This window comes from Cnephaeus nilssonii (assembly GCF_951640355.1).
Source record: "Cnephaeus nilssonii genome assembly, chromosome: 3".
Classification (NCBI taxonomy): Eukaryota; Metazoa; Chordata; class Mammalia; order Chiroptera; family Vespertilionidae; genus Cnephaeus; species Cnephaeus nilssonii.
The window spans coordinates 24,663,914-24,691,851 of NC_137074.1; the positions used below are offsets into that span (position 1 = coordinate 24,663,914).

The 27,938-nt window shown below is 40.4% G+C and overlaps 1 protein-coding gene across 2 annotated transcripts; it reads right to left on the minus strand.

Annotated features, from left to right (window-relative positions):
• Positions 1-27,423, minus strand: SPTSSB (serine palmitoyltransferase small subunit B). Of its 2 annotated transcripts, XM_079763778.1 has the most exons (4): positions 26,919-27,423; positions 16,468-16,560; positions 8,539-8,567; positions 1-1,758 (listed from the first exon to the last, which is right to left on the minus strand). In XM_079763778.1, the coding sequence occupies exon 4, from the start codon at positions 1,724-1,726 to the stop codon at positions 1,496-1,498; it is 231 nt and encodes a 76-aa protein (XP_079619904.1). In that variant the 5' UTR covers positions 1,727-1,758; positions 8,539-8,567; positions 16,468-16,560; positions 26,919-27,423; the 3' UTR covers positions 1-1,495. The 2 variants fall into 2 exon arrangements, with proteins under 2 accessions (XP_079619904.1, XP_079619903.1); XM_079763777.1 differs by lacking the exon at positions 8,539-8,567.
• Positions 27,424-27,938: the final 515 nt, after the last annotated feature.

Genomic DNA, 27,938 nt, shown 5'->3' on the forward strand with positions numbered 1-27,938 from the left:
TCTGGTTTATTTTCAAACCATGTGCTTGTGTGTGTTTTTAAAAACAAACATGCAAGTTAATTTGGCATGCCAAACATCTTTCTAGCTCTTTTTGGAAATTTTTTTCTCCATAACACAAACAAGGGTGCAAATATTGTCTAAAAACTATTTATACTTTTACCCTCCAGTATCACTAATATTGATATTTATTGAGAGGAAAGAAAAATTGCAATGCTTGATCTTTGGCATTCACATCTGATTCAGCAGTATAATTAAAATGTGCAATTGTTTTTATTTTCTTAAATAAATATATATATTTTTATTGATTTCAGAGAGGAATGGAGAGGGAGAGAGAGATAGAAATATCAAAGATGAGAGAGGCAAACAATCATTGAATGGCTGCCTCCTGCACACCCCCTACTGGGGATCGAGCTCGCAACCCCGGGCATGTGCCCTTGACCAGAATTGAACCTGGGACCCTTCAGTCCCCAGGCTGATGTTCTACCCACTGAGCCAAACCAGCTAGGGCAGCAATTGTTTTTAAAATGAACACTTTGAAGGAAATTTAATAAATCTTGATTTTGCTCTGCAAAGGAGTGTTTAACTGGAGCTGTCGAGTTCCTGCTGGTGGAATATTACTTCCAGCCTATTTATTAGCTTTTCTTCCTGTAGCCCAATACATGCTCCCCACTCCACTGAGTGAAAGCACAGAAAAAAAGCAATTTCTTTTCTCTCTCCCCCCCCCCCCGCCCCCCCGCCTCCAGCATCATGGAAGGCAAGACAACATCACAGTCACAATGTCTGAATTTACTCTGATTATATTTTGTTTCTTATATGTAAAAAATATTTTGTATTGTAATACTTACTGGGTTATCTAAAATCAACATTGTTGATTTTAAATTGTTATAAAAGCCCAACTTTTAGAGGCATTTGAAACGATTCAGGAACCATGTCTGAAAGCAGGTATTTGCCTCCAGCCTATTCTTTTGCACTTGAAGTAAAAGGATTTTAGGTATCAGTAGTTGAGTAAAAAAACCAATACTTTAGGGGGCCCATATAATTTTTTCACATCTTTATATTGTAAACAAGGATCTGATACTTTTGACAGTAGCCTATGAACACATTTTTAAAAATATATCCTTTAGTATAGAATAGGTATCAAGGGAGCAAATATTTTAAACACGATTCTGATAGGTCTCATGAGCCTACTTTCCAGAAAAAATTTTATATGAAATTTTCTGATTAAAAACGCACACACTAAAGTCATAGATTTAAATTGAGAAAATATGGTACGTGAGGTAAGGTCATTGTATTATCTTGGTCTGATGCACAATGTAACATGTACAAAAGAACCTAAAGAGGCATCTATCTCAAATTTCAGGCAGGACCTAAGAGTGCATAGAGAAGTGAGAGCTTTTTAGATCAGAAAGGGAAAGAAGACACGGTAATCACCTAAAACAAGGAGTTGTAAGCGACATACACATGTGCACTGCGAATTCACAAAATGCAACCAAGATCAATTCGAAAGTGTACTGTGGTAGCCACACATTTTGGAGAAAAATTCCCAAGCCAGGCGGATGTGGATTGGGATGAAAACATAGGCAGTATACACCACCATAGCAACAATGGTTAGCAAGATGGTATTGAACATGGATTGCTCCCAGGGCTCCAAGACAGCACAGCAGCTGATGATTTGGTATTGGTAGTAGAGCCAGGAGAAATAGTCCTTCACACGCCTGAAATCCATGGTTGGCTCCTTCAAGCTGCAGAAAGCCTGTCCTGTTAAAGAAGGCAACAGATTAGAAGAAAACTACGATAAGGAGCCAGACACAGAATCTGCTGAGGTTGTCATGATTTTAACATGTTCATGATCATGGAATGGGTTAATATGGATATTATATGGAGATACACAATGTATCATAGAAATTAATAATATTATAATATAATAATATAATCATTAACACTAGACAGCAACAATGTTATTAATGTAATACTCATCCAAAAATGATAATTCCTAGTAATAACTCTAGCGATAACAATCTACAAATTGAAGCTAACCACACTTACTTTAGCCATGTATACAGAGAGAGATAAACATGAATTTTCTGTTCTCTACAAGATGCTCTGAAAGACGATGTAAAGAATTGTGTGCAGAAGAGTTAACACAGCGACTCTGAGGCTGCTGTCTCTAGAAGGGCCTGGTGCAAGTTTGGCTTTTGGCTGGCACCTGGGATCCTGGGTTTTGGAATGTCCTCTCCCTTCTCTAATGGATAAAGATGATTCACTATGCCTAGATTATGCAAACTCTGTAATTAATGGTGAACACCTGCTTTATTCTGGGAGCCTGACATTTTGCTCGTTGCCAGGCAGAGGATGGCCACACAACCAGTTCCAATAAAAACCTTGGTGTGGAGTCTCTGATGGACTGCCCTGGGCAGAAACATTGCACATGTATTGCTTTTTGCGGGTAGAGAGGGGAGCATACTCCGTGTCTACTCATGGGAGGGAGAGCATAGGCAGCCTGTAACTGGATTTCTTCAGACTTCACCAGTGTCTCTCTTTCCTTGCCAATCCTGTTGCATATCCTTTCAATGCTATAAACCATAGCTGTGGACACAATGTAGGTTGAGTCCTGTTAGTCATTCTAGCGAGTCCCTGAGCACGTGGGTGGTCTTGGGGACCTCTGAAACAAATGGGAAGCACAAAGTGTACCTTGAGTGGTCATTTGTGGTGGTGGTTGTTGTTGTGTTTTTTTCCCCCCTCTCATATAGGACAGCTATAATCACATGTAAGTCTTCTAGAAAGAAAACGATTCTTGGGAAGGTTTTGCAGACTTTCGTAGACATTGCAGTGTCTTTGGGGAACAAGCTGACCTGTTTTGTGCCTGTTTTGCTTCCTCCTGAGATTAATGGTGCCACCTCATCTGAGTCCACTTTGACAACGTTTACCATTCAAATCACAGCTAACTTTCTTTGAAGATCATTTATATCTTCTGACCTGCAGCTGTCTCCTTTTTCTCTGATTCTCCTTTGAGTCAGGCAAGGTGTTTTTGCTCCAATGTCTCAGACTTTGGGGAGACCCTCATGATCCTAGTGCCTGGCACAGAGATGGTAACCAGTCAATACTTGCTGAGTGGATGAGTGAAGGAATGAATGTCAAGTCACCAACTTAAAAAAAATATGGGTCACTCAGAGTCCCAGCTTAAATAGCATACGGTTCACTGCTGTTGACTTTCAGTCGCTTGGCTTTGATAAGTAACACTTTCTGATAAGAATAATTTCCACAAAACACTTAAAAATGGCAAGTCTTTGTGTTACCAGGTCGTAATTCTCTGTAATAATGGTCAGGATAATTCAAATGAGCAGATAAAACAACTGATGTTGTTTTACTTTCCTATGAAAAGAAAAGTCAGCCTCCCATCTTTCCTCAAAGCCAGAGTGAGAACTAAGTAGACGTAAAGGCCTTGTCCTGGTAGGTGGACCTCAGCGAGAAGTTACTGCCAACGCTTTTTTTTTTTTTTTTTTAAATTCCTAGCTCTGGTTGCAGAGGAAGAGCAATGAGCCATGCTGTTAGGTCTGGAAGGAAATGAACGACAGAAGGAGTGATCATTTCAGTGAGCGAAATTATATAAGCAACTGGGATTTTCCACAGAAAATTATAGGTTATCACTGTTTGAGCTTTTAGGCTATCTCACTAGACAACTGTATATGTCAAACTCAACCTAATTTTTAAAAAGTCTTATTCATGGCGACCCATACTTGCTTCCTCTTCATTATCTAGATAGAGTCTGGGGTGGTGCCAGGTAGCTGATCAGTACATGAGAGTACATTCTTCAGGTGTCAAGTTCCAGGCTGTGCTGGCTGAAGGTGGGAGAATGTGCTCAGACAGGGAGAGACCCTCTGCTTAGGGAACATGGTCCAGATGGGGAGACAGGTAGCAATTAAATAATATATACAAATCTATGATTATCAATTACATTATTGAAAAGAGCAGAGCATAAGAGGCTATGGGAAACCTGACCCAGTGTGAGCATATATCTGAGGAAGAGATGTTTGAGATAAGATCCAAGGGATGATTGTGTCTAACAGAACAATGGGTAGTCAGGTGGGGAGACCGGCCAAGATAGAGGGTTCAGCTAGTGCTTATGCAAAGGTTAGAGGTGGGAAGGAGCTTGGTAGGTGGTCCAGGGGGGCAGGTAATGGAGCACAGAGATCTAGTGAGGGAGGCCGGGAGTATGAGAAAAAGGAAGAAGAGGGAATGGTTAGGGTGAGGCCAAACACTATAGGGTCTAGTGCAGTGGTCGGCAAACTGCGGCTCGTGAGCCACATGCGGCTCTTTGGCCCCTTGAGTGTGGCTCTTTCACAAAATACCACGGCCTGGGCGAGTCTATTTTGAAGAAGTGGCATTAGAAGAAGTTTAAGTTTAAAAAATTTGGCTCTCAAAAGAAATTTCAATCATTGTACTGTTGCTATTTGGCTCTGTTGACTAATGAGTTTGCCGACCACTGAGGATGAGGACGTGCTGCCTTCCCTGTACCCTAAAGCCAAGTTGAAATGATTTTGAATAACAATCGTCTCAGGAAAATCAATGCCTCTGCTCTCTTATGGGTGTTATTTATTTAGAATCAACCACGTACTGAAAATCCATTTAAAATAGTCCTAATGATCGTTTCAATTTCATAAATGAGATAAATCACTCATTTACAAATACTATTTGCTTTTTCTCTATACAGTTTAGCTTTTAAAAATGCACAAATTAATTGCCTGGCCATTGCTTTCCCCTCTAAAACTAAATTTCTTGCTTGCACATCCCTGATGGACACCTTGGCTGCAGGCCTGTGAGAGACCCCGAGACAGAGGCACTCAGCTAAGTCGTGCCCAGACGCCCGAGCCATAGAAACATTCATTACACCGAAGGTGGATGCCTTGTAAGACCTTGGGCACATCCTGCTAGCAATTTAAAGAATTGAGATTAACAATATTTTTTCCTTGCCAGTTTCTACAGTTCCTTGTATTGTTTTCCAACCTTTTCAGTAGCCAGCTCTAACATATGAAAAGTGCTTTATATGGTCACATCTCACTTCACTCTCATAAAATCTAGAGTCAGTAAAAAAAAAAAAAAAAAAAAGCATTGATTTTCCCCTTTCTTTGATTCTTTTCCCTCTTGTTGATGAAAAGCAATTTTAAAGATTGTGCATTTATTGTTTCTTATTATGAAAAGGTGAGAAGAAGTTGGTTATTATTGGTAAACCATCTGCTATAATCTATTGTTAGAATATGCACTATATTTAGGTTCTACATTTATAAGTCAGCGATTTTCAACCTTTTTCCATCTCATGGCACACACATAAACTAGTTACTAAAATTCTGCGGCACACCAAAAATTTTTTTTTTTGACAATTTGGAAAAAAAAAGGAATAATTTTGATTCATTCACACTGGACAGTTATTGTTGTACTGGCTGTTGTCAGTTTTTCATTTGACAATCTAAGGGAAAGGAGGTCAGTGCCCCTGACTAAATATAGTCAGGTATTGCATGTTTTGTTTTGTTTGTTAATCCTCACTGGAGGATATTTTTTTTTCATTAATTTTAGAGAGAGTGGAAGGGAAGGAGAGGAGGGAAAGAGAGGAGAGAGAGAAACATCGATGCAAGAGAGCCATAGTCTTTCAAAGACTCAAAGTTGAGCAAGGACAGTGGAATCAGGTGTGTAGGATATCTGGAAGACCTCAGCCCCACCCTCTCTGTTTCCCCAGACGCTACTCTTCCCTTACCCATGACTTCCCTGAAACCACAGAATTCAGATTCTCCTCCAAGCTGAAGGAACATCTGGAGGCTTGTTTATTGCAAATATTACTGGGAAATGGCAAAGCTAAGGTTCTTGTCAGTAATGTTCATCTTTGCATGGATAAGAGACCCAAAGCAAGAGTTTTGCCAGATGGAGGGGAAGGAGAGGGAGGAGGATTATGAGTTTGGGGAGCCAGAGGGAGAGACTGAATCCTAAAGGGAACCCTGTGACTGGGTGGGGACACTAAGACAGTGGGAAATAGCAAGGACTTGAAGTCCACTAAGAAGTTAGTTCATACCTGATTGGGGAGTAAGAGTCTGTCTTTTATTGCTGAATGTCACTGCTCTTTTAGCAACAAGCAATGACATTTTCCTCTCCCTAGATTTGTGTGCAGTGGGGAAGGAAGTAAAATTTCCTCCCCTTTCCCAAAATGAGAGGGAGAAGACCTGGACTTATGATCCACATTACTCAGGGGGAGGGCTTTGTTCTGGCCTGAATGGAGGAGAATGTTAAAATAAATAGAGCAATAAAAACAACACGTGTTCACATGGGCCCACGTGTGAGTCACGAAACGAGAGCACTGTAGGGAGAACATGCGGGGAAGTAACAAAAACAGAGTCTGGGCTTGCTCAGGACGTTCTTTGTTGTTGTTTTTGTCCATGGGAACAGGAGTGGTAGAAAGTTAGGCAACCTCAATGAAAGATGAGTAGCAGGTGTTTGGGTAGGGTGGCATTTACCTGGGGAATATTTCAGAAGACTTGATACTACAGCTCTCTTCCACCAAAAGAAAGTACTCCTAATTATTGAAAAAAATTTTTTTTTTCAGTAAGAGATTTACCTTTCTAAATACTAGCTATAAAGGAATGTTAAAAACAAAACAAAACCCCAACATATTTGGGGTTAAATTTACTTCTAAAATGTCAGAATCTGGAGTTGGAGAGAAAAGTCAATTACCCTAGCCAGTTTGGCTTAGTGGATAGACTCTTAGCCTGCAGACCAAAGGGTCCTGGGTTCGATTCCGGTCAAGGACACCTCCCTTGGTTGCAGGCTCCTCCCTGGCCCAGGCCCTGGTCGGGGCCCGTGCAGGAGGCAACCAATTGATGTGTTTCACATCAATGTTTCTGTCTTTCGCTCTCTCTTCCACTCTCCCTAAAAATCAATAGAAAAATATCCTCAGGTATGGATTAACAAAAAAAGGACAAAAAAGAAAAAAAGAAAAAAGAAAAAGAAAAAGACCTACAATTGATTTGGGTTAACTGCTTTCCAACTTATTTTGGAATTCCACATCAATCACTCAGCTTTTTTTGTGCTTCATACTTGGAACCTGAAAATCTGAGAAGTGAAAAAAAAGTGTCCTCCTCTTGCAGAAAAAGATGTATCTAAAAAGGGATGGTGTACTCAGAAGTAGCATTCTTTGGAAAGAACTCAACATGACTTACTGAAGCTCAAACTTTCTTTAATTAAATTAGTTCTTTTGAAAAGGAGCAGAGTGATTTGCTTCCAAAGACTACAGTGTGGAAAGGGGGTTAAAAAAGAGTAAAATTATGGTGGGGAAGACTACTGAGCACTACCTCAGCCAGCTGATCAATGCCCACATCTACAGTGATAAATCCTGTTGATAGTGCGTACCCATGATATCATGCCGTGAAATGGTACTTTAGCTTTGTTAATCTCCTCCCAGTAACCCAACACCTCAGTCTAATCATGAGAAAAATTCCAATAGAGGAGCATCCTATAAAATACCTAACCAGTGCTCCGTAAAACTCGCTAGGTCATCAGAAACAAGCCAATTGTGAAAAACTGTCGTGGCCCAAAGGAGCCTAAGGAAACACAACTAAATGTATTGTGTTATCCTGAATGGAATCCTGGAACTGAAAAATGATAGTAGGTGAAAATTAAGGAAATCTGAGTTAAGTATAGGCTTTAGTTAATGATAGTGTTATATTAATGTAAGCTGTTACTAGGGAACTGGATGGAGTGTATCTGGGAACTCTCTGTATTATTTCTTCAATTTTTTTCTGTAAATATAAAACTGTTCTTTTTTAAAAATATATTTTTATTGATTTCAGAGAGGAAGGGAGAGGGAGAGAGAGATAGAAACATCAGTGATGATAATCATTGATCAGCCATTTCCTGCACGCCCCCTACTGGGGATCAAGCCCGCAACTCAGGCATGTGCCCTTTACCAGAATCAAACCTGGAACTCTTCAGTACACAGGCTGACACTCTGTCCACTGAGCTAAACCAGCTAGGGGTAAAACTGTTCTTAATAAAATCTACTAATTATTTTTAAAGGCAAAAACAAACAAAAAACAAACAAACAAAAAAACAAAAACAAAAAACAAAGGAAACGTTTGAAAGGTCCAGAGTTATCCTACTTCAAACTCCAGTGAACTTTGCTTGTCTTGTCCCGAACTTCTGGAAGACTTTTTCTAAAAATTCTTAACAGAATTAAATAATACCCTTCCATAAAGGATTGGCATTCAAACATTTTTTAACACAATAAAGAGGAAAAGTACATTTTACATTGTGATGCAGGCTACATATATACACATAACTATATAACTAAAACAAATAACTCAAAATAGTTTAATTGTGGTAACATACATAAAATAGTAATTTATTATTCTTACCCATTTTGAAATGTACAGTTCAGGAGTGTAAAACAAACATCTCAAAATAGGTGTATGCTGATACTTTCTTTTTTATTCTGTTCATTTGATTAGTTTCTACTGTATTTTGTTATTCTCTTTGTTCATTAAAAAAACACCCTACCCTGGCTGGTGTGGCTCAGTTCATGAACTCTGTGGGGGAAAAACAATTGTCAAGTGACGTTAAATTCCATTAAAATGGCTTTTACAAATGCTTACTCTATGTGAGTAATAATTTAAGATTGGTAGGTAGAAAAGTGGTTCTAATGGGAAAAAAAAATCCCAGGATGGGAATATCTGGAGACACAAATTCTATTGCGGCTTTTTCTTTTCCTTCCTTTTCTTTCCCTTACTTTTCTTTCCTTTTCTTTCTTTTTTTTAAAAAAATATATATTTATTGATTTTTTACAGAGAGGAAAGGAGAGGGATAGTTAGAAACATCGATGAGAGAGAAACATCAATCAGCTGCCTCCTGCACACTCCCCACTGGGGATATGCTTGCAACCAAGGTACATGCCCTTGACCGGAATCAAACCTGGGACCCTTCAGTCTGCAGGCTGATGCTATATCCACTGAGCCAAACCGGTTAGGGCTCCCTTACTTTTCACTTCTCTTTTTTCTTTTTTCTCTATTTCTCTTCATTCATTCAATGATTCATTCACTTTACTCTGTGTCTTTGGGAAAGTTCCAAATCTCTCTGTCACGGCTTTCCTGTGTAAAATAAAGATAAGTCTGTCTTGCTGATGTGGTAAGGAGTGTAGGGAAAGGTTTTGCACTCTTCAGAAGTAATGGTAATAGTGATAGTAGTGTTTATTGTTGTTCCTTGTGAATTGGTACAACTTTATTTGCAACACTTTACTAAATTATAAAGTCAAAAAGTCCTTGTGGCATATTCTATAACGGTCACTTTTAAAAAATGGAGTGCTTTGTATATTTTATAGGGAAAAAACCCTTGGCCCTTAATTATGCTTGCTAATTGAAGTGCCTGTGCAGTAAAAAACAAACAAAAAAGCCACTGCATTACCACAAACCACTACTTAAAAGGCAGTGCAATCTCTGAACAAATTTTCAAATACGTTTTGGTCAGGGCCTCCAAATACCACCGTGTGGGCTGTGTACTGTGCAATCTTACGTGATGGTTCCTGTCCTGGGGAACTAATCACAAGCTGCTCTTTTAGGGCGACTCAGTTCCTGTGGTTAATGGCAAAACCTCAGATCTATGTAAGAGTCAGGCCCAATGTTAGTTCATTGGTTTCACAGTTTCCAGATAATCTTGCTCTAAGTTTTCTGTGGGTGACTACAATATTTTCTGTGCCCCGTAGAAAGTTCCATCCTTGCTTAACATTTTCCTGGGAATTTTCTTTCCACTGTAGAGGACTCTCCAGCCATTCTTAGGTAAGCAATTCCTCACGTTGATACCAGGTTGAATATTAGAAGTCAGACCAGAAGTGATGGATTCAGAGCCCAAATCGTAGCGGAAGCTAAGAAAACCATTAAGAGTTGCAATGAAGCAAAGCCAGAGAAGAAAATCAAACAGCCATAGGGCAGTTAAGGAACTTTCTTTACCCATTCATGAAATATTTGGACAATTCTATAGACTCCTCAGCGAGGAAAAAACTATCAGTTGTAAGTCAAAGCATATTATTGCTTTCAGGCAACTAAGTTATTCTTAAGTTTTATAATCTTTTACATAGAAGAGAGTTACTGAAATAATGTGCTAAAAAGAAAAAGTCTCACCAACCATTTGTCCAAGTTGTTGGGATAGTTTTGGTTTGAGTTATATACAAGAGCAGAGTGTTTTTGTATCTGAACTCCTAGCTGCCTCTCATTTTTATTAACACTAACAAAAGCGGAACAATAGGAAACATGTATTTCTAGTCCAACTATCATTTGAGGCCATTGGGTAACATGGCATGTGTTGAGTAATTGTGTATTCAAAGCTATGCTTATTATTTGTTTTTGGTTTTTTTTTCAGACTCCAGAGGTATTTATGAATAAAGGACTTCTGTTATCTGGGAAGAAATTTTAGAATTTGACTTTAACAGATATTTCATAGTAATTTAATAACTATTAAATTTAGATTAGATCAATCTCAGTGTTGTGTGGCTATCAAAAAGAAGATCGAGTACATTAGTGTTGAGTAGATGTTATAAATAGGAAGAGAACTTTGTAATGGGGGCGGGGGTGATATATCTTGTCCTGTTCCTAGTGACTTTTCATTTACTCAGATAGAAACAGGGCAGTTACCCCTGTTTATTTCTGCCAATATTGGAGGGGAAAGTAGGGCTTCTGGGCCAAGTGTTTAACTATAATGTCATTTCTTCGAATGAATCGCTTTATACCTGTTGAAAAAAGAAAAAGAAACCCTGTTATCCAATAAGGAAAGAGGAAAGAGTATAGCTTCTGGGTGGCTTTTTCCTTCAGAAGGTATTTTCCCAAGGACTACCACGCTGTTTTTAGAAGGGAAAAGTAAACCGAGCTGCAGCACTAACCAAGGCCTTAAAGTCATTACAAATCATTTTTAAAAAGTCATTAAATGTACACACATGTTAAGCCAGCATTATTCACAGTAGCCAAAAAGTGGAAGCAATCCAAGCACCCATCAGCAGATGGATGGATGAGCAAAGCGGAGTAGATGCCTACAACGAAATAGTATTCATCCTTAAAAAGTAAGGAAATCCTGACACATGTTACGACATGGAAGAACCTTGAGGACATTATGCTAAGTGAAGTCAGTCAGTCACAAAGCAGATAAATAATGTATGACTTCACTTACATGAGACATCTAGAGTAGTCGAACTCTAGATGAAGTGGGATGGTGCTTACCAGAGGCTGGAGGAAACAGGATTGGGAGTTGCTGTTTAATAGGAATGGAGTTTCAGTTTTGCAAGATGAAAACATTGTGGTTGCACAACAATGTGAATATATTTAACACTCCTGAACTGCACATTTCAAAACGGGTAAGAATAATAAACTGTTATTTTATATGTATTTTATTAGGATTAAAAAATTAAATATCAATGAATAACTCTAAAAATGATGAAGGACTGAAATTGAAAAATATACTTAGAAATAGTCTGAATAATTATTTTTAAAAATTCATTGAGATTCTTAATTTGTAATGGGGTGTTACTGGTCTGGCAAAATTTTATAGATGTACCATCCAAAACTGAGTAAAAAACCCCAAAGATCTCCAAATAATAATTGTGAGTTACCAATTGGGGTTCCCTTTTTGTGAAAATTGGGAGCTGCCCAAGTACCAAAAAACCTTCTGAGAGGAGGGTTGACCTGTTTAGTTTTGTTCTTGGCATCAATGAACTTTCAGCAGCTTAATTTCCTACAGTACTTGTGGAAGTGATAAATTCTATGATGTGCTTATCTGTTTTTTATAAGAATGTGAAATAAGGGCTGCTGGAGGCTAAGTCCAGCAGGTCATAATAAATTCGAGAAGTCCTCAAAAGGTTGAATGGACTCTCAGCAGGGCTGAAAATCTGCATATTGTTACTTGCTGCTGGAACAGCCGAAGGCAATTCCCCTAACCCAGTGGTCAGCAAACTCCTTAGTCAACAGAGCCAAATATCAACAGTACATCGATTGAAATTTCTTTTGAGAGCCAATTTTTTAAACTTAAACTTCTTCTAACGCCACTTCTTCAAAATAGACTCGCCCAGGCCGTGGTATTTTGTGGAAGAGCCACACTCAAGGGGCCAAAGAGCCTAACGGCCCTAACCTGTGGCTCGCGAGCCGCAGTTTGCTGACCACGGCCCTAACCTGATGGTCCTTTATTGTTTACCAAACCTTACCTTTGATATGTATATCTGCTTTGCTAAAGGGAAAAATGTGGGAATAAAAAGCTGGGGGTCCGGACATTGGGAGAGCCCACTTCACTAGAAAATGGAGCCTCCCCTGGCTCCTCCATGCCTCCCAAATTTATATTTCATGTCTAGTTTATCCATTTATGCACAGCCCCTTCTCCAGATTCCTGAACCCTTAATGCGGAAAGACCCTAGCAGGGGCTCATAAGACCCCAATATTCACTGCACTTAAAAGGGAGTAAGAGTGGGAAAAGTGGCCAAATTGTTCAGCTGAAACTACTTTTCTGTCATGACAAACCCCTTTCCTGAGGACTGTGTTCCATGCATATCATAGCAGTTCTGCCTTTCTCTTTCATCACCAGCTTTTGGCCATCAAACCCAGGATTTGGGAAAGGAACTACTTGCTTACTGTGTGGTTCTAAGGACTTGATTTTCATAAGAGCTAGACGTCAGACCATGAAAAATTAAGCTTTTATGTCATCTCTATCTATCAGTTATATTTGATTGTCTTCAGAAGCAGACTTTTGTTCATAGAACAAACAGGCCAGGAAGGGGACTTACTGCAGCACCGACTTGTCAAAAGCATACCCGCTGAGCCCTGTTCCCAGAGTTCTATCAAAGGAAATCTGGTTGCATAGGCAGTTGGTCAACCAAAACTCTTCCAATAGAATTTTCTTATATAATTTTCTGTTCTTTGTCATTTTTTTTGGTAACATTGAATACATTTACTCCTAAAACCTTTTGTTTTTCTGTTGTTCATCTTCCTTTTCCTCCTCATTCTTATGGCATATATTTATTTATTTTTGATATTTTTGAGAGAGTGGATGGGAGGGGGAGAGACACCGAGAGAGAAACATTGATGTGAGAAGGACGCATCCATTGGTTGCCTCTTGCATGTGCCCCCACCAGAGCTGGGATGGAGCCTGCAACCGAATACATGCACTTGACTGGAATCGAACGCAAGACCCTTCAGCCCATGGGCTGATGCTCTATCCACTGAACAAATTGGCTAGGGCTCTTCTGGCATATTCTTTATTTCTTGTTCTACAATCTGGAAAGCTTCTAGTGATGAGTTCAGTGGTGTTCTTATTTTGGTGACTAGCAACACTGATCTTCCATAGGTGTGATTTTTGTGACAATTGTAATGTAGCCTGTTACTTGTTCACAGCCCTCAGCTGACCTACTTCTGCATCTCAGTTATTACGGTTTTTAGGAGAATGAGTGGAGAGCTAGGCTTTCTCTAAGAGTCTGCATTGTTGACATGTTCTCTCTGAAAACCCCCAGATCAAGTGGTATTTCCCTACTGGGTTGGTTAGCATTCCAGGTCAGCTAGTTACTGAAGTCATGGGGATGGAGTGGGGGCAGGAGGAGAAGAGAAGGGAAAGGCAGGAGTTTATAGAGTTATGTCAAAACTTGCTTTTAGGCAATTACATTACGTACTCTAATTACCCTTGGTAATCTTGTACTTAGACGTGAGCTACATAAATAAATGATAAACTGTACTAAAAGAAAAAAGTTTGCTGACAATTTAGCCAAGTGGATTTTTCATTCTCCTGAGAAGAACAGTGAGGACACAATATTTACTGTTGGTTTCCTTCTCTTTTGCCTTCTAAGTGGATGGCGATGGGTATGCTTGTAGTGAAAAGGGGAGGAGTGCTGAACTCCAACTTGTTCTTTTAAATGGGTAACAATGGATTGTTTCCTGAAAACTTTGTTCATTCTCAAGTAAACATGGAGAAGGCTCATGACAACTGGGCATATTAGGAGAAATATTTCAAGCAACAAATGTTGTAACCGATAAAACTACAGGCCTAAACTGGGTGAGATGAAATGTTCTTTTCCCTCTTTGAATGAATGGGTTTGTTTGTCAATACCAGAGGGAATATCCTAAGACATAAAGATATTTGGATTAAGCCCAGCCGGTATGGCTCAGTGGCTGAGCATAGACTTATGAATCAGAAGGTCACGGTTCAATTCCCGGTCAGGGCATATGCCTGGGCTGTGGGCTCCATCCCCAGTAAGGGGTGTGCAGGAGGCAGCCAATCAATAATTCTCTCTCATCATTGATGTTTATGTCTCTCTCTCCCTCCCTGAAATCAATAAAAATATATTTCTAAATGATATTTGGATAAAGATGTTATTTGTAGGTTGAATGGTGCCCCCCCCCCCAAAAGATACATGAATCTTATCATGTAAAAGTCTTCAGGGAACAGAAACAGCATTTATTAAGTACCACTGTGGCAGCCACTGGCGAGGTGCTTAACTTAAATGATCCCCATTTTTAAAATTAATTATACTTATTGAGGTAACATTGGTTAATAAATTATATAAATTCAGGAATACAACATTATAATTTGATATCTGCACACTCTATTGCATGTTCACAGGCAAAAGTTCAGTTTCCACCTGTCACCATATATTTGAGCCCCTTTACTTAATGCGCCCCATGGTGAACACTCAGGGAGCTGGGTGAGAATCCTGGCAAAAGGCAACTTGGAGAGTCGTTAACAAGCTCTGGCTCTGGATTCTGTCTGGGTTTGACCCTGGCTAAGCTAATCAACAGCTTGGACTCAATTTCCTCGACTGGAAAATAGGAATGATAATAGAACTTCATATGGTTTCCAGGAAGATTACAAAGTGTAAAGTATTTAGGATAATAGATAGGAAGGGCTAAATGAATGTTAACTGTTATGATTACTACACATTATGCTAATGCACTATTGCTAAAGCTATTAATACCAGGCAAAGAATAAAAGAGAATGAGATCATTTCTAAGGCACAACATATCAACTTTATCAGTTACTAAATTACAAGTCTTTTTTTAGAGAGATTACTCTTCAAAATGTTTATTCATAACTGTCATAAAGGAGATAAAATATATATAACTTCATTTCAAAGATTAGGAAACTGGGGCTCATTAAGTTTTTGTACCTCATTTATTGTCAAAGCTAAGGAGGAAGTAATACTGGAATTCAGTCCTGGACTCTCTCGCTCCAAAATGGTCCATCACACCATACTGCCTCCTGTAGCAGTGCTGTCCAAATGCTGAGTGTCCATCAGATACTTTTTGAATTAGTAAAAATCAAGCCTTATTATCAATAACTTTAAAGTAATATCAGAGCTGCCCAGACTATTTTTTCTGGTTATTTATTTTATTTTTATTGATTTCAGAGAGGAAGGGAGGTGGAGAGATAGAAACATCAATTATGAGAGAGAATCATTGATCAGCTGCCTCCTGCATGCCCCAAACTGGGGATCAAGCCCCCAACCTGGGCATGTGCCCTGACCAGGAATTGAACCATGACATCCTGGTTCATAAGTCGATGCTCAACCATTGAGCCATGCCCGCTGGGCAAACTATTTTAAATGAAGAAATTGTTGTGAACCATTTCAGAACCATAAGTCTTTTCTAGCAAAAGGGAAGGATTAAGAAACAATCATTCAGAAGATACATCTATTTTTTTCCACACCCCCTACTCTTTTTTTTTTTCCCATTGGCTATTGGCTTAATAAAAGTGAGTATGCAGCTAGTGGTAATTTAGGCTTTTTAAAAATTCTATTTCATTTTCTTTCTTTTATAAAAATAAACAAAGAAAATAAATTCCTATTATGAACACCGACCATCCCCACTTTTATTGTTAACAGTTTTGAAAGAAAATGTTTTCATCTTATTATATTTCTCTATTAGTTTGCCCCATCTGGCTAACTAATAACTTATTAAAACATTACTCCTCTCTTGCATCAAAGCTCTTCCAAAATAAGATGCTGCTCCATTTAAATAAAAGATGAAGGATGCCGAAACAGAAGCAGCCTCTAACCAACAGACCCAGAAACAAGATAGCAGCTGGTGCTATGCAAGCCCGACACTGGCACTTGTCCTGGAATTGGCCAGAGGTTCTTAACCTGGAGGCCAAAAGTTGGGGGTGGCATGGGGCACATGTATGAACTCCTTGGAATGTTTGCAAATTTTGCATAAAGGCTTTCTGCGTATAGTTCAAAGGAGCCCGTGTAATGCCTGTAAACTAAGAACCAGGGTTTCAAGGCCTGACTACTAAAACTAGTTGCCACATTTTACTCCTTTGTGTCATCTTAAATACCATTATAATAATGAGTATATAATACGTATTTGTTAGCTACTTAAGTGGGAACCAGAAACTTCATCTTGTTAAATGTTGTTCTGTAATCAAAGGGTCAGATTTCTAAAAGCGAGACTCCATGGTATGATCAGAAGAATTTACCTGCCTAGGAGGGTCCAGGCTTGGATTCTTGTTCTTGCTCCTCCACGGAATAATTCTGGGTTACTTCTCCTCCCAGGGCTGCTGTTTCTTCATCTGTAAAATAAACATTTGAATAAACCCAAGATGCCTTCAAATTTTAAAACATTTCTGTTCCTTGTAAAAGATTATTAAAACTCTTAGATGGGTTTTCTCCCACAAAATTTTAGAATGTATTATAAAAATAAGGGATGACAACCTAGCCTTATTTTAAAAATTACTTTTAGAAAAGGTTACAGTTTGAGGACATGCACTTGGCTAGTGACTTCCTAAGAAGTATAAGGTGTCACATTACCATCTAGGGCAAGTTTGAGGGGATGTCCCAGGTGGGACAGAGAGATGAGGCTAAGTGTCCCCTACCTTGCTTCTATCAAAGCAGCTTGCTTTTAGTCTGTTTTACCTACTGGGTTTCTGGAAAATGTTTCTTGATTTTAATTAGTCTCTGTTGATACCCTTGGGTGGGGAGGAAGGAAACAGAGATTGCATATTTACTTAATCATTGTATTTAAAAATATGTCTTTGAGAAAACACTGGAAACAGAAACCCTAATGTTTCTTTTTTTTTCTTTTATCCTCACCTGAGGACATGCTTAGAAAAAGGAATGGAGAGAGAGAGAGAGAGAGAGAGAGAGAGAGAGAGAGAGAGAGAGAGAGAGAGAGAGAAAGAAACACATCAACATGAGAGAGGAACATCGATCCCTTGCCTTCCATACATGCCCTGGCTGGGGATTGAACCCAAAACCCAGGTATGTGCCCTGACTAGGAATTGAACCAGCAACCTTTCTGTGCACAGGACGATGCTCAACCATTTGAGCCACTCCAGCCGGGCAAGGCTTGTTTCTTATTTTGTTGTTTATTAGGTGCATCACATCAGGCAATTCAGGTAGTCTTTTCTGAATCTCTGTCCTCACATGTAGAATGATGATAGTATCTTATTCATAGGAGCGTTGTAAGAATTAAATGAAATAATTTTAAAAAGTGTTTTATAATTGGTAAAGCATCACAAAGACGGTGAGTGGGTCTGTAGTGGTGAGCCACTTGGCTATGTATTTTGTTCTGACCATTGTAGCATTTGTGTCCACCTGAATTAAGTCATAGAAAGTATGGGTGCTCAAATTTGCAGGTGAACCCAAGTTATGGGGTGGAATTAAAAGACGGAGCAGATAAGAGGATGACCGAGGGTAAAACTTGGGGGAAATATAAGGTCTTGTTCTTTAGTTCACAAAGTCAATTGCCCAAGGGTAGTATGGGGGGAAATGTGGCCTGTGAGCAGTTTAGGTAAAAAAGACTAAGAAATTTTACTTGACTTCAAGCTCATTATGAGCCAATAGTGCTGTGATATGGTTGGCAAATAAGTAAATAAGTGATCCAATTGTCTTAGTCCATTTGGGTTGTTATAGCAAAAATTCTACAGATTGGGTAGCTTCTAAACAACAGGAATTTTTCACATTTCTGGAGACTGGCTCAAGTTGCCGGCACGGTTGCCTTCTGGTGAAGGCCTCTTCCTGGTTTATAGCCAGCACCTTCTTGCTGGGTCCTCACACGGTGGAAGGGGCAAGGGATGTCTCTGGAGCCTCTCTCTCTCTCTCTCTCTCTCTCTCTCTCTCTCTCTCTCTCTCTCAGGTGTTTTTTTTTTAATTGATTTCAGAGAGAGGAAGGGAGAGAGAGAGAAACATCCATCGGCTGCCTCCTGCATGCCCCCTACTGAGGATTGAGCCTGCAACCCAGGCATGTGCCCGAACTGGGAATCAAATCAAATCGGTCAATAAGACACTTAACCATCTGAGTCACACCTGCTGGGCTCTGGAGCGTCTTTCATTGGAACACTAATCCTATTTATGAAGGCTCCCTCCTCGTGACCTAAGCACTTCCCATCACCTTTGGGAGTTAGAATTCAACATGAATTTTAGGGGTACACATTCAGACCCTGGTACCAATATTCTTAGGTATGTATTTATAGAAGTACTGTGCCACGGCTGAGAAAAGAGGGCTGCCGCTCTTGGCTTTGATGAGCATCCTTCTTCCAGCTGTTAAAAACCGTCACTCCAGACACCCTAGGAAGCTAGATGGAGAGTGTCTGGAAGAGTTCCAACAGGAAATGTTGAGAAGAGGTTAGGGGGAGGAGCATGTCATGGAGGTCTTGACAGATCGAAGACGTTTTAAGTGGTATTATAGCTGTCAGGGGAAGGTTTGGAATAGTTTTATTGTTTTCAGAGATGATTCTTAGGAAAACCTTTAATCAATATGAGCTACCTCAAGGGGAAGAGGTTGCTTGGTTGAAGTAGTGAGAATTCCATTAGGGAAACTGTTTATACAGATAATGGACGACATCTTCTGAGGGTTGCTTTTATCACATTATTATTGTGTTCCTCTTGTTTTTCTAATATCAATCGAGCATAAATGAGTCAGGAAGCTTTAATAGAAAAAATGATAAAGATTTATTCCAGGGTCTTAGAGTTTGCAAACTGGAGACACAGCTAGGTAAAACCTAGAACTGTTCTGAAGAAAAAGAAAAGTTAAGAGTTCTTATTGTAAAAGTCACATCCTTGAGAATAATCTTGCATTATTGGCCCGTGTATTGGTCCAGGACAGTTAACAGCCAAGTCAGGTGTCTGGTTGGGTGCCAGTCTGGATGATAGATGCCAGGTGGTCTGGAGGCTGGGGGCCAGGTGGTCTGGTCAACTCAACATTTTTTTCCCTACGTCCCTCAGGGCTGTTAGAAGGTTATCTTATAGGATTTATACATGTATATTCTAGGCACAACTGGAAGGTTCAAAGGTTTAAGTTCCCAGGCTAGTTAAAGCAAGAATAGAATCATTTTTCAAGGCTCAGCCTACTTGATTTTAACAATTCAGCAGCTTAACCATAGAGACTCCATTTTATTTCTTCACTCTATTCCTCACTACCTGCACTTTGTTTCCTCTCCTTCTAAGAGATTCCTTTCAGGCGACTCTATTGAACCTTTAGAGACGTTTGATATAAGGATAATATGGTGAGTCCCATTGGTCTGGAAGAAAGAATTCACCCCAAGGTCATGGGGTACCATATCACCTGTTTTGTGTTCACATAAGTGTTTGTTTCCTGCTAAATGGAGGAAACCCGTGGAATAACATTTTTGTCCTATATTATAAACTGATTTTCCTGCCCATCAAAACTAGAACTAGGCCAATGTGATTGATTTTTCTTTGTTTAAAGTTTTAGGCAATGAAACATCCTATTAAAAATGTAAGGACCAAGCTGTCCCTGTGGAGTAGATAAAGTATCTGAGGCCTCAAGGAATAAAGAGAGTTGGTAAGTGAAGTATTAGGGTCAGTTACATATTCTTTCTATGCCTATTTTTTCTATCAATGAGATGACAATAAGATAATTTACTTAAAAATTACTTTATAATGGATGACTAGAAGATATAAAACATGATACTTCCCTCATGGTTGGGGAAGAGGCCAAATGATTTTCCTCTAATAGAAATAGAAGGAAGCCTTTAGAAGGTAGTAGGTAACTGCATATGAGGAAGTAGTATGATAACTCTGACTCAAGGTCTTACAGAAAAAGAGGATTATTGGATTTTTGAAAGAAACAAAGATAATATAACACTCTTAGGTTTAGATAAGATTCTACTGCAAATGAATTTTTTTGCCCCACTTTTCTTTCTTCTGCATCAGTGAACTTTTACTGATGCTTATTGGGCATTAGAGGCCCGGTACATGAAATTAGTGCACTTGGGGGGGGGGTCCCCTTAGCCTGGCCTGCACCCTCTGGCAGTCCTGGAGCTTTCAGGGGATGTCAGTCGGACATCCTTAGTGCTACTGTAGAGGCAGTAGAGGCTCCCGCCACTGCCGCTGCGCTCGCCAGTTGTGAGCCCAGCTTCTGGCTGAGCGGCGCTCCCCCTGTGGGAGTGCACTGACCACCAGGGGGCAGCTCCTGCATTGAGTGTCTACCCTCTGGTGGTCAGTGCACGTCATAGCAAGCAGCTGAGCGGCCTTAACATATCATTAGCATATTATGCTTTGATTGGTGAAACGGCTGACCAGATGACCAGACACAGCATATTAGGCTTTTATTATATAGGATGACATTCTATGAAGCATACCAAGTGTGTTCCAGAACAGAGATGAACTGGTACTCCGATATCTCTGGAGGGTGTGTTTGTGAGAGCTGGAGAGCCATTGTATTGCCTGAGAAATGTTGCTCTAGACATGCCTCTTGAGTTTTTTAAAATTTTATTGTTCAATATCCTACTTATGTTCATTTCCAAGTTTTCTTTTTAGTCTTTTCCAAGATCTTGAACTCAAAGTGATAACTGTAGCTTCAAATTCCTCATTGACATCCTTTGATCTTATAATAGAACTGAAAGGGCAGGGATGCAATAGTTGAATAGCAAACTGCCATCCAGGAGACTTGTCATTCCACATTGGTAATAATAGCAGATATTTATTGAGTAACAGAACTTTGCTAACCACTTAATATGTATTACCGTATGCAGTTCCCTTAACAACACCATAATGAAGGCACTATTTCTATACTCATTTTACACACGAGGAAACTGAGGCATTGAGAAATTGAAAAACTGACCCAGCTAATGTAGAGCACACACTCTTAAGTACTCGGCTACACTGCCTCTCTATGCAAAGAGCTCTGATCATAACCCGGCAAATCACTCACTCACCCACCCATCCATCCATCCATCCATCCATTCAATAAAATAGTCAGCAAGCATGTGCTAGGAACATAAGCCATGAACAAGACTGACATGGTCACTTTTCTTGGGCCACTTTCCAGAGAGGAGGAGGGACAGCTATGAAGCGTCTGCGCACCGTGTGCTAAGTACTTGTCATGCCTGGGAAGTGCAGTGCGGGGCACAGGAGGCTCTAACCCCGTCTGGAAGCGGGTGTCAAGGCAGGCAGGTCCGAGAGTTCTGTCCTCAACACGGTGTGCTTCATCTATTGTGCAGCCAAAGGCAAATGATGTAACCTCTAGAAAGAAAGGTCTTTGAGGCAAGGTCCTCCTCTGTGTCGTCCCCCCAGGGCCTGGAACACAGTGGCTGCTCAATTAAAATGTGCTGAATAAATGAAAATTCTAATGCTCCATAAAAACTCCACTATTCCAGGGAGTCTTCTAACTTATTTTTAATGACTCTAGACATTCTCAAATGCTTCTTGTCTAAGCCTGAAATAAATGCTCCTTTTGACTTAAAAAATCAAGTCGGTGCTCCCTTTTAAGCCATTTTCTAAAAGCTCTATTCTGGGAAAGCTACCACACCCAATATATTCTACTAGAACAGTGTATCCTCAAGTATCTTTTTTTATTTTTGTTAATCCTCATCGGAGAACATTTTTTCATTGATTTTTAGAGAGAGTGGAGGGGGAGAGACAGAGAGAAACATCAATGTGAGAAAGACTTATCTATTGGCTGTCTCCCACACGGATTGAGCCTGCAACTGAGGTACGTGCCCTTGATGGGAATCAAACCCAGGACCCTTCAGTCCTAGGGCTGACACTCTAGCCACTGAGCCAAACCAGCGAGGGCCTCACGTATCTTTTAAAACAGGTGCTCTGACTAGAGATTCTGGGACAGTCTGGGAGAGGGGAGACGCTGGTTGCTTTTTGCCCCTCTTTTTTCCAGCTCCCCCGCGGGATTCCATGCTCTATTCTGCAGTTAGGAAAGATTTATTCTCTCTTCACCTCTCCAGGATGGCTTGGGAATTTTTCTTCCCCTCAACCTCCTCCCTACCTTTTCACTTTTCAAATGGTGTTAATAAGTGGTTCTCAGTTATTTACCACCCAATCCTCTGGCAGACCGAAAGACTCCGGGGCAGAGGGGAAGAGAAAGGCCAACAGGAGACTGAAAGTTATCACAAGGTGGTGTTTTATTTAGGTTGTAGTTCTTCGTTGCAGAGCAGGTATTACATTTATGTCTTCCTCGTGTCAGCTTGGACTGTGTTGTGGCTAATGTAATATTTCCTTTAGGGAAAGAGCAGTAAAACCAAGGTAGCAAAATCATGCTGAGGGGAAGGGCAAGCCCAAGCTCCTAAGGGGAGAAGTTCACTTGGAGTTGGTAATCCTTGTGGCCTATCCCAGAGTCACAGTGGCCAGGTTTGTACATGATCTTTACATTATTTTTAAAAACATGTTTTTACTGATTTCAGAGAGAGGAAGGGAGAGGGAGAGAGAGATAGGAGTATCAATGAGAAACATTCATCACCTGCCTCCTGTACACCCCCCTACTGGGGATTGAGCCCACAACCTGGGCATGTGCCCCTGACCTGGAATTGAACCTGCCACCTCTAGGTGCATGGGATTACTAGCATGTTCAACCAATTGAGCCAACCAGCCGTGCTTTGTATTATTTAATTACGAAATTCCCCTTGCTAGCCTGATGCCACAGTTTAACATTGTACCTCCTTCCCTGCTTAATTTTTCTCCAGAGCCTTATCTCCTTCTCATGTGCTATATACCTCACTTATTATTATTTAAATGTCCGACACCCCCTGTGAAATGTAAGCTCCCTCAAGGACAGGAATTTTGCTTATTTTGTTTATTCATGCAGGGCCTAGAATTGTCCTGGTACTGGGTAGATGCACAATAAATATCTGTTGAATACATGAATTATTAATCTTGATCAAAGCAATATTAATAAATAATAACTATGATCAAGTTTTTTTTACATGTATTTAATTTATAGACAACAGTTGGGCAATTACAAAGCAGTTGATGGTCAAAAACCACACAATCCATTTTCATCAGCATGGTATGCGCTTCTAAACATAGCCGTGGAAAGATAAGCCTGTGCTAGCGGGAATGGAAAATCTGGAGGTTTCTGATGCAGGTAGACTTACATGAATCCCTAAAACAAAGGGTGTGGTTTGGCTCCATGTACTCATAACAAGTTCAGGTGCTGCTGACGCCCCCCATGAAACTTGATCACTAATTTTATATTCCCATTTCTGGACAAAGCATTATCACCCAATTTCAAAATTCTTGGTACAGGATCAGGCAGTTTACGGGGACTCAAAACATAAAAGATGAAAAGAGGAGTGTAGTAATTATGTGAGAGTTTCTCTTGTACTTGACATCATCATAATCACAGGACATGCTTCCCAGCAATGACATGGCAGCTTACTCTGAGGACCATAGTGGCTGCTACAGCTCTTCCTTTTCCCCAAGACTCCTACTTCCGGGGCCAATCTAGTATATTCTGAGGGTCAGGTAACCTCCCTCTCCCATTCAGTGTGTCCTGCAGAACTGATAAAGCACTACCAGTAGACTTATCTAGGAGCAGGAGGAACAACTGGCCTCGCTGGACCTGGATTAATCTGAGTGGGTAGGTCCAAAAAGATAGGGCATTGCAAGCAAATTCTCTATAGGACTACATGAATGACATTTGATTTGTTTCTAAACAGAAGAAAGCTTTGGCAGGTGTGTAAACATAGGCAAATCACATAGCTGTGTAACACCTGTGCCACATTTTATTATTTCATATATTTCAATGTGGCCCTTGGGAAAAAGCCTCATGTAAAATATTGGTCTGGTGGTAAATGGGGATTCATGAACTTCAAGTTCTAAACCATCTGTTGTTTTTAATATCTTGGATAATTTATAAAAACTGTACTGAGATATAATTCATATACCATACAATTCACACATTTAACATACACAGTTCAATGGTTTTTAGTATACTCAGTTATGCAACCATCACCAGTCCATTTTAGAGCATTTTCATCACTCCAAAGAGACACCTTGCATTTTTTAGCAGTCACTCCCCACGCTTCCCAATTCCACCATCCGTTCCAGCCATAGGCAAACATGAATTTGCTTTCTGTCTTTGTGGGATTGCCTATTGTGGATATCACACAATATGTGGTCTTCTTTCACTTAGCATAATCTTTTCAATGTACATTCCTTTGTACTGCTGAATAATACTCCATTGTTCCATTCCATATTACATTTTATCTATCCATTCATCAGTCAACACTTGGGTGTTTTCACTTGTTGACTATTATGAATAATGCTGCTGTAAACATTTGTGTACAAGTTCTTACATGGACATAGGTTTTCAATTCTCTTAGATGTATATATCTAAGAGGGAAATGGCTCTGTTATATGGTACCTCTATATTCAACCTTTCCAGAACTACCAGACAATTAAACATTTCATATTCCTACCAGCCATATATGATGGCTCCAATTTCTCTATCTCCTCTCTAACAATTGTTATATGCTTTTTTATTATAGCCATTTGGTTGGTATGAAGTGATATTCTGTGATTTTTATCTTTATTTCCCCAAAAGTAATGATAGTAACAAGAACATTTTCATGTGTTGATTGGACATCTGGACATCTTCTTTGAAGAAATTCTATTTCTAGAGAATTGTCTAAAATCTCGTGCCTGACAGGTGTGGCTCAGTGGTTGAGCATTGACCTATGAACCAGGAGGTCATGGCTCAATTCCCGGGCACATGCCCGGGTTGCAGGCTTGATCCCCAGTCGCGGGTGTGCAGGAGGCAGCTGATCAATGATTCTCTGTCATCATTGACGAGACATTATCTTTTTCTCCCTTCCTCTTTGAAATCAATAAAAATATATTTAAAAATAAAAAATAAAATAAAAATCTTTTGCGCATTTTAAATGGATTTTTGGTCTTTTCGTTGTTGTGTTTTTCTTCTTTGCCTTAAGAATGAGGGATGGTTGGAGGAAGATAGCCTCAGACCTCTCACCTAATCTTGACTAGATTAGAGCTTCTACAGCATAAAGCTGGGGGGATTAGATGCTGGTGGCCTGCTTTTCTCAGAAATATGCTATAGCTCTAGACTGGGACTGAGGTTGAGAAGGAGCCCTGTGTTCTTGGCTGCACCTACCTGGAGTACTATCATACCCACCTGAAAGGGGGGGGGGGGGCAGGGAAGTAGAATGTGGCTCAAATATCTGAAACTTAGTAGTTTGTGTTGAATAATTTTTCTGTATTTTTTTGCATTTTCTCAGGACAATTTCGAGAGACTAAATTGTTGTTTGCCTATAATTTTCACCAGTTATTGTTGTGTTGCTAAAGAGTGGGTTTACAGAGCTCTTCATTCCAACAGTCTGCAGGTCAAGTCCCATTTGAATAATTTTTAATGAAGATTTTGCATCTTGTATACTTGATGATAAAATAATTTATGCTGCCATAGTAGATATAGAATTAGGAGGGACAGTTTTTACAAAAGTATTTGTAACAAAAGTTTTTACAAACAGGGGGTTAATAAACCTGATAGAAGTTGAGGGCTGGTTGACCTTCAAATCCAGTCAAATTCTAGACTGCCTATGCATTTGGTTTGACAAACCATTCTTAATTTATTGTTATTAAATAGTTGTATAGAAATGTTTGAATAATGAAGGTGACTGCATTTCATATGAAAGTTTGTTGTTGCTCTAGTAATCTATGTACAAAGCCATCAGAACTACTGAAACAGCATTCAAAATGATGCCTATTTTAAAAAGCATAGGATTATAATGAATTCTGATGTGAAAATCAAGTTACTAATACCTCATTAGTTTTATACAATACTCTAAAAAGTTCACAAACAAAAATGACCACGTATTTCTTAATTTTTATTTCATTCAAAGAGCTACCGTGCCACGAAGTCTTTTAGAAAAACAACATTCCCAACTTTCCTGATGCATTTATTTGTGGTTTTAGGGCAAATACTTACATTTAACAATTCTTCAAATTCTTTATTTGATCATGGGCTGAGCTCATATGTTAATTGCCAACCAGGTGAATTTCATTTGAGTTGAAATAGATCTCTGAATTAGAATCTCTCCCCATGTCTAAAACCCTTCTCTCTCCATTCCCATAACCCCATGGCAAAGTTAACTATACCTTTCTTCTTGGGTTTAGAAGTCTGGGTTACTTATCAATGATCAGTTAAGCACTTTTGAGAAAACACACACTACTTAATAATTATGAGAAAATGTTGAATGTATTTCTTGGAAATTCATCCCTCTTGGGGCAGTTCACTTGTGTGTATTATTGTCTGAAATAGCTTATGGGCAAAAAGTATTGTATAAGAGTATGAAAGTAGATAAAGAGGAATAATTAAGAATGAAACCTAGCACCTCCCCATGATATTTCCCTGAACAGTTCACACTGAACTGCACAGAGATAAGTAATGAAAGTCATTTACAAAGTAATTTTCTCTTCTCTTGGCTTGGGAAGTTTCAGTAATCAAGTTTGGTTTCTGTGGAGGGAAACATCGGAGTTTCTCACGTAGTTCAAGGCAAATGGGAAAAAAAAACACCCTTTGAATTCTTAAAATTTTTAATGCAGTTAAATAATAAACTGATAAATTGCATTAAAGCTCGGTATTGCTTTTTCCCTCTAAAGGCAGACATTGTATCCTACTAAAATGATGTTTCAAGCAGATATCTCAGAAGATGCTTACCTCGGGGTGGGTGTACCTCTCTGCGGCTTCGTGGAGCACCAACGCGTTGGCGCCTCTCCAGACGCTGCGAGCTTCCCCCTGCGCCCGGGCGCCTCAGAGCTCCGCAGAGTTGGGTGTTCGGCCCCGCCGCCTGCACTATTGCCAAAACTCCAATTCTGCCAGACCGATTAATTATTGACAAAAGGAAAACACTCCCACGCAAACTTGTGTCCAACCGCACTGCTCCGGCGACTCCTCGCAGAGCGAACGAGGCTGCGCCACTCCCCTCCCCCTTTGCCGTACGGTCCCAGCTACCCACAGGCTGCCCGTCAGCGCGGGGCGCCCGGGCTGGTCCCGGGAGGAATGCAGCCCTGCGACTTCCACATTTTCAAATTGGGTTTTCGGCGGCTGGTAGCACTCCCCGGGACCGGCCTCGCAGGCGCAGGACCTTGGGGATGCCGGGGAAGCCGGCTTCGGAGAGCTGCCCGGGAGGCTAAGGCGTCCCTGTCACCTCCGGCTACTGCAGTAAAACCCCGAGCGCAGCCGAGGCGGGGATGGGGAGGAGGGAGAGGGAGGCGCCCTCCCCCCAGCCTCGGGCTGGGAGCCCCGACACTGCCAAAGGGGCACATCCTTTGGAGGGGTCGGGGAGGAGCAGAAAACCCGGGGGCGCAAGGTGGAAGCTCTGGGGCTTTAGCCTATAGGCCGGCGTTCACCTGCCCGGGGCAAGCCGATGCCCGGGGCGCATCCACCCGCAGACACCGGCGAGGCGCCGCGCAGGACTGCGGCGGGAAAGTCGGCAGCAGCGGGCGGCAGTTGGCCAAACGGGTATCCCACTGCTTTTTTGTGTCTGAAACCAAAGAAAGCAAACCCATTTGCACCGGCAGCTCATTTTTATGCCTTTGAACGTCCCCCGCAATCCGTCCATTCTGCCACCTTCCCTGCACCCCGTGGCTGGAGGTCAGTGTTGAGAAGCTGGACTCCCCAGGGAGACGGATGGAAAGATCGCCCTGGGGAACTTGTGTGTGCTCACTCACAAGTGGA